Source organism: Miscanthus floridulus, chromosome 8, assembly GCF_019320115.1.
Source record: "Miscanthus floridulus cultivar M001 chromosome 8, ASM1932011v1, whole genome shotgun sequence".
NCBI classification, from domain to species: Eukaryota; Viridiplantae; Streptophyta; class Magnoliopsida; order Poales; family Poaceae; genus Miscanthus; species Miscanthus floridulus.
The window spans coordinates 185,459,838-185,476,690 of NC_089587.1; the positions used below are offsets into that span (position 1 = coordinate 185,459,838).

The window sequence follows — 16,853 nt, forward strand, 5'->3', positions numbered from 1 at the left end:
AGTGTATTTTATCGGACACTCGGCAAAGACCGTCTTTGCCGAGTACCCGATAAAATACACTCGGCACTCGGCAAAGATGTATTTTGCCGAGTGTCATTTTTCGGCACTCGGCAAAATGCGTCTTTGCCGAGTGCCTTTTTCTGGCACTCGGCAAAGATGTATTTTGCCGAGTGCTATTTTTCGGCACACGGCAAAATGCGTCTTTGCCGAGTGCCTTTTTCTGGCACTCGGCAAAGATGTATTTTGCCGAGTGCTATTTTTCAGCACACGGCAAAATGCGTCTTTGCCGTGCCAGTTTTCTGGCACTCGACAAAGATGTATTTTGCTGAGTTTTTTTTTTTTTTTTTTTTGCCTTCGGCAAATCATTTTTTCAAAGCAATTTTTGAGGCCCTAAATGAATTCAAATGAAAAACTTTTCAACTACAAAGTTGTATAACTTCTCAAGATCTACAAAGTTTATTTTGGTCATTTCTTCATTTGACAAAGCGACAATAATATTGTTCATAAAATCTACATCTCTCTCATATCTCTCATTAGTTTCACGAAAGTAGAAGAGAGATATATAAGATTTGTGAACAATGTTACTACCACTATGTCGGATGAACAAATGACCAAAATAAACTTTGTAGATCTTGAGAAGTTATGAAATTTTGTAGTTGGCAACATTTTGATTTGAAATCATCTTGTCATGCAAAAACGACGTTTGAATTTGAAAATTTTAAAATTTGAATTTTTCAAACGACCTCGGATAGAAAAACTTCCTAAATGAAAATTGTAGATCTCCAAAAGTTATGAAACTATGTAGTTGACAACTTTTTAATTTGAAATCATCTTATCATGCAAAACTACGTTTGAATCTCTCAAATTTGAAATTCGAATTTTTCAAACGATCTCGGATGGAAAAACTTCCTAAATGAAAATTGTAGATCTCGAAAAGTTATGAAACTTTGTAGTTGACCACCTTTTGATTTCAATTCGTTTAGGGCCTCAAACAAATAATTTACTCTCGGTTTAGTATAATATATGAGGATAGATAACGGAATCTAGACACAAGTGACAGTGTAGTGGTAGAGCAGTAGACACGCGAGGGAGAGGTTGTGAGTTCGAATCCCGCCAGCCGCGTTAGCCGCGAATTTTGCGCATAAAACGCAGCGACTTCGATGGAGACGGGCGGGCGCTGGCCGGTGGCGGCCTCCCCGAAAAAAAAATTTGCTATTATTTTTGGGTTTTTTCGTATTTTCTTTTTGCCGAGTGCTTTTCCGACACTCGACAAAGGCTTTGCCGAGTGCCCGACAAAAAGCACTCGGCAAAGGCTTCTTTGCCGATTAATTTTTTACTGAGTGCCCTTTGCCAAGTGCGGCACTCGGCAACGCCTTTGCCGAGTGTATTTCGGGCAAAGAGAGGATGTCCGGTAGTGACTGTTTCTTCTAAGCCACGTAAGTTACACTTAGTGTTCCCTTTCCCGCCTCTCTTTAGTAATTTATTATATATTAGGATCACACCTCTCTTCAAATACCATAGAAAAATCTTTATCTTCACAGGTATCTTTGCCTTCCAGAAAAAAAAATCCTAGAAATCCTCTCTTTCTTCATGATATCTCCATACAAAGATTGAGTTGAGAAGACACCATTTTTCCTTAACAGCCTAATAAAATCACCCTTATTCAGTTTTAAATAAATGGGTAAAACTAAGAATACAAGACTAAGCCAATCCTTCAACCTATCACCAATTATTGCCCTCCTAAACGAAATGTTCAGAGGGTTCGAACTTAGTCCTTTGGCTACAATAACATCTTTTCTTCTAATTATTCTGTAAGATCTAGAAATTTTAGTTTCAAAGGTTCATGTACAGTCCAAAGATCCTCTCGAAATACAGTTTGGTTTCCACTATTAACTTTGAGTCTCTTTTTTTTAATAAAAGATCTTTAGCATCCATAAGTCCTACCCAAAAGTGAGGTCTCACCGGCCGTTTTATCACTTGGGATAAACATTTGTTTTTCAAATAATTCTTTTTCAACACATCTTGCCAAATACCCTCCTCATTCAAAAGTTTGAACAATCATCTACTGAGTAAACAATAGTTCTAGCTTCTGAATTCAAGATGCCCAAATCCCCATACATCTTGGCTTGCAAAGTATATTCCACTTAGCAAGTCTATACTTCTTTTTGTAATCTTCATACCGTTAGAAAACACTACATTGATATAATGTGGCCTTTTAGCTGTCAAAACAAAATAATAACTAGTAGAATGGAATACAGATTTCTTGAAAATATAACGTAATTCATAAGAATGGAATACAGCCATTAGCCTTTGCTACCCACGCAAAAATAAAGGAAGAAGAAGAAAAAGAAAAAAAAAACTGATTTCGAACTATTGAACAATGAACACTCCACTCTTTCTCCCTATCCTTCTCTGCTCAGCAGATGGGCAGGGGCTCGCCGTTCCACTCCTTGAGGCACTCGAGCAGCGGGTCGATGTGCTTGCCCTGGTTGATGGCAACCAGCACCTTGTTGAGCTCCTCGCCGGGAGAGCGCGTCTTCTCGCCGGTGAGGTACACGGCTCCGAGCTCCTCGCGCACGAAGCGGTAGAGCGGGTAGGAGCGGCACTCGGTGATTCTGTTTGGTATTGCTGCCGTGCCGTTCTCCACAGCCGCCCGTGCAGCCTCCACCGCCTTGGGAAGCGCCGCGCGGAGCTCCTCCTCGAACTGGGCGACCTTGGCGAACACGGACGTCTCCGCGTCGAGCTCGGCAGCGCCGTTGGCGAGGGCGCGCTCCACGAGCACGTTGCGAAGCTTCTTCATCAGCGGGTAGTTAGCGCTGCAGGGGTCGTCGGCATACGCGAACACCGCCTCGAGCTCGATCTCCTGGAGCAGGTCCTTCTCGCAGAAGCGGGCGACGTGGAGACCACCGGTGGAGTTGGTGCTCAGAGTCTTCTTCGCCACCGTCATCACGCAGCTCTTGACGGCGCTCTTGATGTTCTCCTCGATGTGCCGCAGGTCGACCGCCTGGCACAGGGCGATCAGGAACGTCGAGGACATGAGCTTCAGGATCTCGATGGCCTCTGCGGTCTTCCTTGAGGAGATGAGTCCGAGCGAGTTCACGTCCTGGTTGTGCTGCTCCGCGCTCTCAACGTGGTTGGTGACCGGGTTCCCCAGGAACTGCAGCTCAGAGCAGTAGGACGCCATGGCGATCTCGGCGCCCTTGAAGCCGTAGTCCAAGCTGGGGTTGCGCCCACCGGACAGGTTGGAGGGCAAGCCGTTGTTGTAGTAGTCGTTGACGAGCTCAGAGAACTGCGCAAACATGAGCTTGCCGATGGCTGCGATGGCGAGACGTGTATTGTCCATGGACACCCCGATGGGCGTGCCCTGGAAGTTGCCACCGTGAAGAGCCTTGCTTCGGGCGACATCGATAAGTGGGTTGTCGTTGACGGAGTTGATCTCACGCTCAATGGACTTGGTGGCGGCACGGATAACCTCAATCTGGGGGCCAAGCCACTGCGGCGACGTGCGGAGCGCGTACCGGTCCTGCTTCGGCTTCATCAACGGGTCCAGCTCGCCGAGCTTCTTCGCAAGCTTCATGTAGGAGCTGCCCTCCAAGATGTGCTCCATGATGGCAGCAGCCTCGATCTGTCCCGGGTGGTGCTTCAGCTTGTGGGTCAGGTGGTCGGTGTACTCCGGCTTGCCGTTCATGACCTCGCAGAACACGGCTGACAGGACCTCGGCAAGGATGGCTAGGATGTTTGCCTCAAAGAGCACGGTGGAGGCAAGGCCAGAGCCCACGGCGGTGCCGTTCACCATGGCAAGACCCTCCTTGGGCTGCAGCTCGAAGAAGCCGCCCTGGATTCCGGCAATCTTGAACGCCTCTGCGGCGTTCACCTTGCTGCCATCCGGGGCGACTGCAACAGAGTTCTCACGCCCGGTGACGAGGCCGGCAATGTAGGAGAGCGGCACGAGGTCGCCGGACGCGGTGACCGTGCCGCGGAGCGGCAGGCACGGCGTGACGTTGGCGTTGAGCAGCTTGACGATCGCCTCGAGGATCTCGAAGCGGATGCCGGAGTACCCCTGGAGCAGGGTGTTGATGCGGACGAGCATGGCCGCACGCGTGGCCTCGGCCGGCAGGACGTGGCCGTCGGTGCCGGTGCCGAATGCGCCAGCGTTGAGGAACCGGATGAGCTCCCTCTGGAGAGCGCCGCCCTCCTTGGTCCTCCTGTGGGACGTGGCGCCGAAGCCGGTGGTGACGCCGTAGCTGTCGGTGCCGTTCATCATGCTGTTCATGACCCAGTCGCTGCTGGCCTTGACCCGGCCACGGGCGGACTCGTCGAGCTCGACGCGGGCCTCGCCAGCGCCGGCGGCCACGGCGGCCACCTGCGCGATGCGGAGGCTGGCGCCCTCGATCTTCACCAAGGGCTGGCGGTACTCGGCGACCATCCGCTTCACCTCGTCCAGGTGGCTGCCCATCAGCTCCTCCGCGGCCTTTCCCCAGTTAAGCGGGTCGGCGCGGGGCGTCGCCATGCACAGGGAGTCGCCGTTGGTAGCAGCAACGCGGCCGTTCTCGCACTCCATTGATGTGGGGCTGGGGTTTGAACAGAAGGCACTTGCGCCGTAAATGATTTGGGATCAGAAGTAAGGCGATGGCCTGCTAGTCTGGATGGACAAGAGCTCGTGGTGCACTGGATGGTGCTGCTCTTCTTGGAGTGAAACGGAAGGGGAGGCCGCGTTTATATAGCGGAGGGCTGCGCGCGCGCGTCTTGGGGGTTGGTCGACTTTCCCATAACAGAACGAGTGCCGCGTTGCAAGTAAAATTTTTGGCGGGGCCGGCGGCGTGGAAAGCGTCGCGATTTCGTTTAGTGGTGGCCAACTGAGGACGGCTCGGTCTCGCCGCGGGTGGGGTTGGTGCCCCCGGCGCCTGCGCGGGGGTTGGTGACTGGTGTGGGCAGAGCTCCGTCCACCGTGCTCGCTTCGGCTCACCTGCCACAGTACGCTGTTAGTCGTTTCTGCTCTCTGTTTTGGTCTTGCTTTTGCACTGATTTGGGGGATATGATGGCAGCAGGCAGCAGGCAGCAGGCAGCAGGAAGGCAACCAGGCACACTCTGTCGTATTGTGGATGCAATCAAACGCACGCATCAGGCGAGTAGATACCAGTAGTAGTTCATAATGTTTTGAAGGACCATTGGTGTCAACAACAGTTGCTTCATTTGGCACGGAAAAAGCATGTATATTGATCTTTCTAACGAATGTAAAACCCATTATCTTGGGGTTAGTTAGAGGTTCACTGGGGTAATCGATTACGAGTAAACGGTCAGAGTTAGGGCAGTTGGAACAAAATTTCTATGGAGCATGAGGTTTCGAACGCCTTTGTTTGAAGTTTGAACAGAGACCAATCAGCTGAAGCATAAGCAAATGTGCTGATTATCAGTCAACGACCCTGCAGGATTCTCCATTTGTTTGGACATATCAGATCAGATACTTGCATTGCACGTATTTTGCAACTATATAATCCTTTACTATTCGCTCCATATAATTTCTCACCTGTCTCTTGATTTCTTGATCCATCTTCACGCTTTAGTAACCAGGATTCAGAATTTCAGCGAAATTTCGCTGAAATTTCCTGAATTTCAATAATTTTGGTGGTGGCCAAAAGAAATTACGAAATTTTGTAATACGGTAGTACATGTGCTATATAACTTAGACTAGATTCATATTTTCTATTGTTTGTGTTATATATTCTTCTACTCAATGGATGCGTAGTCATAAATAAATCATGTCAATATTTGTTTAGATATATATATTTTTAAAAAAACATACTTCATGTGCAAGTTCGTAAAAAAAATCAGTGAAATTTTGGCTGAATTTCACGAATTACGGTAATTTTAGGGGGTGGCCGATATTTTTTTTTAAAAACGAAACTGAAAACCCTGTCAGTAACTACAAAGAAGTGACTACAGGTGGAGAATTTTTTTTTTGATTCACGTAATGATGGTTAAACAAATTCGTGAGGCGGCTTCTTGATGCACTACTTTCCTGGAAGAAGCCATGGATTCAGTACTTCTGCATCACATGCTCGCCAGTCGCCTCCACGTGATGTACAAGGTGTGTGTGCGAACACCAGCAGGCACTTGGTCCAGTCGTCGTCGGTCGGTCTAGTCCTGTCTTCGAGTCGTCGTCCACTGGTGTTCTTCCGTTTGGTCACCTGCATCTACACTAAACAAACTGATAAATTTTGCTGGAACTTTCACAAGCATGTTTCTTTCAATCGTCCATATACGGAAGTTTTAGAACCGTAGCAGGAGCTGTCACTTGGTTCATTCATGAAGTAGTAGCAACCAGCAGCATGTGTAGATGTACGTCATGTTCTTCAACGCTACTTCAGCAATACTTTTCAGCGAAGAAATATTGTTTTTCTCTCACAACAAATCAGCATCAACATAAGCCAAATTTCAGCGAAACGAACAGGGCCTATTAGACTGACCAAACAACAGTTCAGTGCTAACATCCTGAACCCTCACAGCGGACAGCCGGGCAGGCGTGCACTATATATCACCACAAACCACAACCTGACAAGCCGGGAATTGTATTCTTCCCCACTCCCTTTCTCATTTGCCTGTTGCACTCGTTATTCACACAAAATGATCCGACAGTGCCACAGCGGCCTGCGACGGCCATGCATATAGTGGATCGACCTTGTTGTTGTTCCCCATGTGGCCGTGCAAACCAGACCACAGAACCAGTGCGACCAATGCAATGGTCCAAATAAAGCCAGAAATCGTGTGTTTTCACATGGACGTAAACCCATCAAACTTGAGGCCACGATGAGGCCAGGTCTCCCTCCATCTCGTTGCTCGAGGGCTTGAGGCCATGAGAAGGGGCCTCGATCGCGCGCTTATATGCATACCTGGCTATATGAATGTGCATTTATCTTCGGTGCAGATAGATGCAGGGCTAGTTGGTTACATGCACACGACAGTGAGCAAGGAAGTACGGGACCAGCATGCATTTATGTACGGATTGGTGGCTGATGCATGGGCACGGCGGCCCTCATTCTTTGTGACCTAGCAAGTGATCGATGGCGGTACGCAGAGTGTGAGGCAAAATGCATGCAGCGTCCATGTCAGGGCTTGCTTGCCACACCATACGTGAAGTGCTCAGGTATGCAACGTATGCTAAGGTGCTGAGGAAGCAGGCGTATGGTCCTATCTCTGCCGCCGCTACCACCTTTTTTGTTTTTGAGATTGCCACTCCCTGGTGTTAGGTAGTACCCAATGAACTGGTGTAGTAATCGTAATCAAGGGGAGAAAAACTAGCATGGCCTTCTAAGTTAAATAGCGATGGTGCTGACTGCTGACAGATGAGGCGAGAGGCGTAGGTTCGGCCATGTCAGCTGCCAATGCATGTTGGATTTCCTTATTAGTGGTCCTGAGCGAGAGGCCACACCAGAAGCTTCGCCAGCAATCCAGCATGGCTACGCATCATGCGCGGTGCGCATACATTTTTAAGCCATCGATGATAAGCTTCAACGTAAAATCACTGGAAGGGTCATCTCTACGGTAAGAACGAGTAATGGTTTGAGGAGCTCATCACCAAAAAATAATACATATAATAAAGACCCTCTTTTCACTGGAAGTGTGACGATCCGATTCAGTCTCCAGCTGGGATAGCTTAGAGACAATACTAGAGGCCAGCACCCTGTTCGTTTAATCGTATCTGTCATGCTTATCAGCTATGATATAGTGTTTTTCTCTCACAATAAAACAGCATCAGCCAGCTTATAAGCCATAGAAACGATCAAACGAACAGGGTGCAGAGGCTTCCCACAAATATGGTGCAGATGGATGCAGCAGCTTCAGACCACATCACTGTTGGCCCACAGGTTTCACCGGCTCAAGTGAGTCGACCACTCACCAGTCTTGCCGACTACGACAAACGTTGTCCGACCACACACTATAGCTAGAGGTAGAAGAAGTGAGGAAGAACAGAGCATACACACACAGCAGAGACACCAGCGTTGGCCGGAGCTCTGTATAGGAGATGACAAATCTGAACTCTCTGTCTACTGAGTTGCAGTGGCAAACTATATATACAACTCTATCTATCTAGTCCTAGTACAGCTGTCATGCTGCTACAGTGACTAGATGAGATAGCAGGGCTGACTCTGGCGGCTGCCTCTTCAGCGGCTACAGTACCACGACAGGGTACCTTTTCGACGCCGACTTCCCCTGCCATGTGTTCACGCAAGGGAGCAGTAGATTATCTAAAATTCTTCCTTTAATCCTGCTGCTAACCCTTGAACTCCCTCCATGTCGATCATCTCCTTTAGCTCCGTGAGTCGAAGACGGCCGAGCGGCTTAGTGAGGACGTCCACGAGTTACCGACCAGTTTCGACGAACTCGATGACGATATGCCCTCCATTGACACAGTCCCTGAGGAGTGGAACTTCACGTCGATGTGCTTGCTCTGGTCATGGAAAACCAGATTCTTCGCGAGGGCGATGGCGGGCTGGTTGTCCACCATCAGTGCTGGTGGGTGAGCTTCCACACCGGTCAGCTCGCCCAGCAGCCGGTGCAGCCACACAACTTGGCACACCGCTGTGGCTGCCGCTACGTACACTGCCTCGCACGTAGATAGCGCCACCACCTTCTGTTTCAGTGATAACCATGTGATCAGAGCCGACCTGAGGAAGACGAGCATGCCAGAGGTGCTCCGTCGTCCGTCGATGTCCCCCGCCATGTCTGCGTCGCTGAACACAGTGAACTGCAGCCTACTTTCGTCGGTCTTGGGAAAGATGAACCCCTGATCTACCGTCCCCTTGATGTAGCGTAGTAGCTATTTCACCGTAGCCCAGTGATCCTCTCTGGGATCCTCCATGAAGCGGCTGACGTAGCCCACGGTAAACGCAATGTCTAGCCTCGTGTGGACTAGGTAGCGCAGACCGTCGACGATGCTCCGGTAGAGTGTTGCATCCACCTTCGCCGTGGTACTGGCCTTCGTCAGCTTCAGCCACTCCTCCATCGGAGTCATGCATGGCTTGCACTCCGCCATGCCGCTCCGCTCTAACAGCTTCAACGCATACGCGCTTTGACCAAGCGTGAGTGCCTCCTTCCCCTGTCTCACCTCGATGCCAAGGTAGTAGGAGAGCGCCCCGAGCTCGCTCATTCGAAAACGAGCCACCATCTCGCGTTTGAAGCTGTCGATGTCCTCCGCACGCGCACCGGTGACGATCAAGTCATCCACATACACGCCGACAATGAGCTCCTCCTTCCCCGTCGCTGCGTGTAGAGCGCGTGCTCGGTTGCACACCTCGTGAACCCAAGCTTGCCCAGCATGGCATCAAGCATGGCATTCCATGCTCGTGGGGCCTGTCGCAGCTCGTAGAGCGCCTTGCGCAGTTGGAGCACCCTGTGCTCCGCTCCCTTGATGGCGAAACCTGGAGGTTGTCTGACGAAGACTATCTCCGCCAGCTCGCCGTTGAGGAAGGCCAATTTTACATCCAGACGATGGACGCGTAAGTCCTTCGCTGCTACCAAGGCTAGTAGCAAATGGACAGACTCCATGCGCGCTACTGGCGCAAAGACTTTCTCGAAGTCGATGTCCTCATGCTAGACAAAGCCTCGGGCGATGAGTCGTGCCTTGTGCATGACTATGGCGCCGTGCTCGTCCCGCTTGACCTTGTACACCCACTTTCGATTGGACGACATCCTAAAGGTGGATCGACGAGCTCCCAAGTATCGTTTTCCTCGATTGCCTTCATCTCCTCTAGCATCGTCTTTCGCCAATCTCCATCGCGCTCGGCCAGTGCGAACGTGGGTGGTTCCTCTGCACTGACGAGCAGCAGCTCTGGGTCATTGAGCAGCCGACTCGCCAGGCCTAAGGGCCTTGGCCACCGACGATGTCATCCAGCCTACGGAACCACACCTCTTCACCATCGTGGAAAGCATCCACGAACTCAATGATGTCACTTGGAGGTGAGGCGAACTCGATCAGTGTTGATGGAGTTCCCTGTTCCACCGGAGTGATCAGCACAGCACCTGGAGTGCTCGGCACCCCGGATGCAGTGCTCGGCACTACTCCTGGACCGCTCGTCACCACTCCTGGAGTGGTCTGCACCCCTCTCGGAGTGCTCGGCACCCGTCTTGCAGTGGTCGGCACCAATGCAAGATCCCTCGACTCCGCTACGGGAGTGTTCAGCACCCGTCCTGGAGTGGTCGCCACCACTATAGGACCTCTCGGCTCCACTCCTAGAGTGCTCGACATCTCCCCAGGAGTGCTCGCTCTATCGCTGGAGTGCTCGACACCCCTTCCGGAGGGTTCGGCACCTCTTCCCCAGCGTATCCACCACCGTGGATGACCAAGTGCTCGACGACGAAGATGCTGGTGAAGCCGCCAGCTCCCCCCATGCTCAGATTGTTCCAATCACACGCCGCTTTCTCGTCGAACACGACATCGCGCGAGACAAGCACCTTGTCTCCCCGTGGGTCGTAGATCCGGTACGCCTAGGTACCCTCCACGTAGCCAAGGAACACCATCGGTGTGCTCCTGTCCTCCAGCTTGGTCAGGACCGGCTTCGTCTTCCTGACGTGGCCGATGTAGCCGAATGTTCGGAGGAAGGACATGCTCGGCTTGCGTCCATGCCAAGCATCGAACGATGTCTTGCCCTTCAGGGCCTTGGTGGGAGCACGGTTGAGGATGAACACCGCCGTGGTCACCGCCTCACCCCAGAACCTTGCCAAAATGCCCTTGGCCTTCATCATGGATCGAGCCATGCTGACCACCGTCTGGTTCCGTCGCTCCACCATGCCATTCTACTATGGCGAGTACGGTGTGGTGTGGTGTCGCACCATACCCTGATCTGTGCAGTACGCAGCGAACTCCACCGAAGTGAATTCCCACCACGATTAGTTCTCAGCACGCTGAGCTTCTTGCCACTCTCGGCCTCCACGCGCATCTTGAAATTCTTGATCGCCGCCGCCGCTTCGTTCTTGCTCGTCAGGAGTTGCAGCCGCATGTAGCGGCTACAATCATCCACGAGCAGGAGGAAGTACCACCGGCCACTATTTGTGGCTAGCGTGATTGGCCCACAGAGATCGCCATGGACGAGCTCGAGAGCATTCGCCGCATGATACTTGGCCGTCTTTAGGAATGGCAGCCTCCTCTGCTTCCTGGCCAGGCAGCTGTCACACAGCTCGCCTCCGTGCTCGATGTGAGGCAGCCCTCGAACAATCTTCTCTAGCCAACCAAGCGCGTCAAAGCTGAGATGTTCGAACCGGGCATGCCACAGCCACGGTTCCTTGGTGTGCCTTGCCGCCAGGCATACCAGCTGCTCCACCTTCAAGTCAAGCAGGTACAACCAGTTTTGGGACCTCTTTACCTTGGCAAGAAGTCGCTGCTCTTGGTCTCTGATCCTGAGGACTCTGTCCTTGATCGGTACCTCGCTACCGCGCTCATCCAGCTGGCTAATGCTGATGATGCTTGAACGCAGCTGTGGGATATAATATACATCCGTTAGCACGTGGTGCTCGTCGTTCTGGTACCTGAAGATGATGGTGCCGCGCCCTTGGATTGCCACCCTTGAGCCGTCACCGAACTTCACCGTGCCGATCACATCGTCGTCGAGCTCAGAGAAGGCTACCTTAGAGCCCGTCATGTGGTTGCTGGCGCCGGAGTTCAGGTACCACCGCTGCTCCTGCTCGCCGCCCACACGTCCGAGGTGGACTTGGGCGCGCGGTTCGTCGAGGTTGACAGCCTTCAGGGTCTTCCCAAGCACTTTCACCGTCATCCCTTCTCCTCGGCCTCGATGTTGTGCAGTGCACAGAACGTCGCCATTAGGATAGTGACCTCATCATCATTATCAGTTTGCGCTAGATGAGCCTCAACATTCTTCTCTTGCTTGCGATTTGGGCACTCCCTTGTCCAATAGCCCGTCTTCCCGCAGCGCCGGCAGCCGTTGAGGTCGACCTGCTTCTTCTTCTCTGAAGAAGCCTTGCGCGGCGCTTGCCATCGCCACCACGGCTGGAGGAGGCTACCTCGGAGTTTCTCCGAGCAGCCCACTCCTCCTTTGTTAGCAGCAGTTTGCCGCTGTCCTTCGTTGCTGTTGCCTGCTCTAGGCGCTCGTCCACCACCCGCAGATGGCCTGTCACATCCTCAATGGTGAGGATGGATAAGTCCAGCATCGTCTCTATGGAGAGAGCGATCTGGATGTACTTTGTCGGTACGGAGTGGAGGTACTTGGAGACTGCCTCCTCTTCATTGATGGTGACGCCGTGGCTCTTTAGCTTGCTGATGAGCGTCTGCAGGCGGAGGAAGAAATCCTCCACCAATTCACCATCCTTGAACTTGAGGTTGGTATACTCCTGCTTCAGAAGCTGGGTCATCGCCTTCTTTGCGCGGTCGGAACCGACGCGCATCGCTGCATTAGCCTCCCACGCCTCCTTAGCAGAGCTTTTTGCCCCCAACGACTCCCTGTACTCTGCCGGTACAGCAGCGAGGATAGTCTCCAACGCTGATATGTCATCTTCTTCATTGTCGGTGCCCTTGTCAACAGTATTCCAGAGCCGTCGAGCTCTGAGTTTGACCTTCATGGTCACCGACCATTCTCCATAGTTGATGCAGGTCAGCGTCGGTCAACTGGTGCCGCTTACCTCCCGTACCGTGCGAACAACGATCTTCTGTCGTGGCTAGGCAGCCACAACAGTGCCACTGCTGTCGCACATCTCGAAACTGTCCGTCATCACCAGCGGTTAGTCCGACGACGACGCTTGTACGACTTTGATACCATTTGTTGGCCCACAGGTTTCACCGGCTCAAGTGAGTCGACCACTCACCAATCTTGCCGACCACGACAAACGTTGTCCGATCACACACTATGGCTAGAGGTAGAAGAAGCGAGGGAGAACAAAGCATACACACATAGCAGAGACACCAACGTTGGCCAGAGCTCTGTATAGGAGATGACAAATCCGAACTCTCTGTCTACTGAGTTGCAATGGCAAACTATATATACAACTCTATCCATCTAGTCCTAGTACAGCTGTCATGCTGCTACAGTGACTATATGAGATAGCAGGGCTGACTCTGACGTCTGCTCTTGTTGTGGCTACAGTGCGGTAGGTGAGCCGTTCGGCGTCTGCCCCTGCAGCGGCTACAGTACCACAGCAGGGTACTTTTTCGATACCGCCTTCCCCTGTCATGTGTTCACATAAGGGAGTAGTAGATTATCTAACAATTACACGGTCCGCGGCTGTAATAAACGGCTGCCGTGGTCCGTGGTTTACCTACAAGAAAGGACTAAGGCAAGGAGATGCTGCCTCCCCCTATCTATTCTTGTTGGTAGCTGATGTTCTTCAGCGCCGCTACATACAGTTCAATGGAGGAGTCCGTCATCCTCTGACAGATGATGTCTGCCCCGTTTTGCAATACGCCGACGATACACTGATTGTGGTTCGTGCTGAGATTCCGGATGTAAGAAACCTGAAAAAGATTCTGGACAACTTTCCATCTGTAACAGGCCTGCACATCAACTTCGGTAAGAGTACTGCTGTGCCCATACATGTCTCCCCTAGAGCCTTGCCTCCAGTCATCCGACTACTGCAGTGCCAGGAAGCGTCTTTCACACGAGTCTACCTGGGCTTGCCACTCTCAAATTTGCAAGCCTTCGCTCCACTGATCGCCAAAGTTGATAAAAGACTGGTTGGATGGCGATCGGCTCTTCTCAGCAAAGCCGGTCGGGTCATCCTCGTTAACTCAGTGCTTGACGACCTAGCAACACATTTCATGTCAGCAATAGCTCTGCCGCACGGTGTTCTTGACCAACTAGAAAGCAAATGGAAAGCTTTTCTTTGGTGTGGCAAATCCAAGACTACTGGAGCGTGCTGCATGATCTCCTGGGAAATGGTTCAGAAGCAGCGGTCTGATTGTCTGAAAGAGGACTTGGTATTAAGAGCCTGACAACTGTGAACTCAACTACTCAAGTTTGCTTCTTAAACCCGGCTTCTGAAAGAGGACTTGGTATCAAGTTTGCTTACCTCCCATACTGTGCGAACAACGATCTTCTGTCGTAGCTAGGCAGCCACAACAGTGCCACTGCTGTCGCTCATCTCGAAACTGCCCGTCATCGCCAGCGGTTAGTCCGGCGACGGCGCTTGTACGACTTTGATACCACTTGGTGGTCCACAGGTTTCACCGGCTCAGGTGAGTCGACCACTAACCAATCTTGCCGACCACGACAAACGTTGTCCGATCATACACTATGGCTAGAGGTAGAAGAAGTGAGGGAGAACAGAGCATACACACAGCAGAGACACCAACATTGGCCGGAACTCTGTATAGGAGATGACAAATCCGAACTCTCTGTCTACTAAGTTGCAATGGCAAACTATATATACAACTTTATCCATCTAGTCATAGTACAGCTGTCATGCTGCTACAGTGACTAAATGAGATAGCAGGGCTGACTCTGACGTCTGCTCCTGTTATGGCTACAGTGCGGTAGGTGAGCCGTTCGACGCCTGCCCCTGCAGCGGCTACAGTACCACAGCAGGGTATTCATATAGATGCATCACTCGGTGTCTCGGTCAATGGTGGGAAATGGAGCCTCCACCTCTTTTTTTTTTGGTCCCGTTCGCGTGCTCTTAAATCCGGCTTGATCCACTTCTTTTTTCATCCGAAACAGTATTTTTCTCTCACAAATTCCTCCAGTATTCCTCCAAACCATCCAAATTCCCCCAAGCGAACAGGCCCAATCAATGTTACAGAAATGGGACAGAATATTCCCCGGTCAATGTTCCAGAGTGCAATCATGGTAGCACAGTCCTCTTGCGGAACCCAGTTTAAGCATTCAAACTTAAAGTACAAGGGAGTACAAGTTTGTGGTGTAGACTGTCGGGTCTTGTTTAGTTCATCCAAAAATTTACATTCTATCACATCAAATGTTTGGACACATGTATAGAGTATTAAATATAGACTAAAAAATAACTAATTACACAGATTGGGACTACTTTACGAGACGAATCTTTTAAGCCTAATTAGTCCATGATTTGAAAATGTAGTGCTAAAATAACACATGTGCTAATAACAAATTAATTAGGCTTAATAAATTCGTCTCGTATTTTACTAACAGATTCTGTAATTTGTTTTTTTATTAGTATCCGAATACCCTATACAACACTCTCATATAACATTCAATGTGACACCCAAAAACTTTAGACCTGGATATAAACAAGCCCGCCATTTCCGAATTGGAGGTCCTTGATAGCCTGATGCTGCAAGTTCAGCTCACCGACTCAAAGGATGTCAGAACCGGTACATTTGAAAAGGGAACCATAGCCTAAACAGTGCCAGGATTTACAGAGCCTCCACATCTGACGGGCATGGTGCCTAGAGCCACGCCCTACTGTTTCCCCTTGGCCGTGCAGGTCAGTAATTGCTTTGGCGCCCACCGCAGGACCGAGCCATGCCGCGCCTGGTTGTTCCCCTGTTTCCCACTGTCCCCTTGCCGCCGAAGCAATTTTTCTCCAATTCGCCTTAACCATAGCCGTAGGTCTCACTTCGCCTTAGGCACGGCTCCGTTAGTCGTCTGGCTGCGCCCCGTCCCCACCTTGCTGTGGGTGTCCTTGCTCATGGTCGGAATTTCGTAATTCCGCGGCACCGGCTCCATAAGACCGAACCGACGCCCTCCAACGGCGAGTCAGCCCCGCGGTACACCTCGTGGCGATTCAGTGCACCCACAGTCTCGCCATGACCTCCTGAGCACCCCGCGCACCCCAGTCCTAGCATCGCAGCAGGCCAGCCCCACCGCCACGGTAGTGCCCCCGTCGGTCATCACCGCACCGCCGCGGGCTCACGTGGCCAGCCTTGCTCAGACCGCCTCCAACCTAACCGTCAACGCAAGGGTGTCGGTGAGTGCTCCCTGGTGCTCGCTAGCTCATGCGCTGGCCTCGCCTTCGATGTTGCTCACGGGAACGCGCTCGCTCTTGCAGGTCAGGAGCCACCGCCGGGGAGGGAGGTTGTGCCTGCATCTCTGCTCGTCGTGTCGCCCCCTGTAGCTTCTACGTGCTATCCAGGTACCTATCGGCCCCTTAGGTAGGCTGTAGGGGTTCAGGTGAGGCCGGCGTGGTCGCCCGGTGCCGTGCCGTCGCGCCGGTGCGCGCCCTGGGGGGGGGGCCAGGGACCTCCTCGCGGTGAAGAAGGGGAAGTGGGAGGGTGCTGGTGTAAAACGGTAGAGTAGAGGAACAGTACCGTAGAGCTCGTAGTAAATGCTGAGTTCGTCGGGGGTGTTCGTGCAATTTTTACCGCGCACGCAGGCTTTTCCCTTCGCGGGCCGTTGGCCATCTGGGCCGCGCCTCCGCGTGGGCCGCGTGCCTGGCTGCTGTCGCGTGCGGGCGGGATGGCGAGTTGGGTCGGGCCGCGCGTCGTGGGCCGGTCAGGGAGGTTTCGTTTTCTCCATTTCATTGTATTAGAAATTGTTTATCTATTTAGGTTATGAACTGAACTTCAATAATTAGTAGTAAATTGCATGATTGTCCAAAAATAGCGAAACAAAGTTTGTTAGGTTCGCAAAAATATCGACTACCTGTTAGTACAGTTGGTTCCCCATTAGTGGTTAGGATGGTAGGCCCATAAGCTTGAAGTAGAGGGCTTAGCGGTATATCGATCTTTAAGTGCAAGATTTGTTGTGGTAAACGGATGATAACGTTAGCTTTGGAATCGTTACCGTAGGTTCCTTAGGCATTTACATACTTGCTGTACTGATGATAATCATAGAACGAGTCGTTGGATGACGTAGTTGTTATCCTTGCTTTATCATAAACTGACATTAGGAGTATGAAAATCCGTAGTCATTGTAAGAATGTAGGACACGGTCATA

At 51.4% G+C, this 16,853-nt stretch overlaps 1 protein-coding gene across 1 annotated transcript; it reads right to left on the bottom strand.

The window, feature by feature from the left end:
* Nucleotides 1-2,255: 2,255 nt before the first annotated feature.
* Nucleotides 2,256-4,673, bottom strand: LOC136477730 (phenylalanine ammonia-lyase-like). The gene has a single exon (XM_066475979.1). It carries the CDS (start codon nt 4,559-4,561, stop codon nt 2,417-2,419), a length of 2,145 nt encoding a protein of 714 aa, XP_066332076.1. The 5' UTR covers nt 4,562-4,673; the 3' UTR covers nt 2,256-2,416.
* Nucleotides 4,674-16,853: the final 12,180 nt, after the last annotated feature.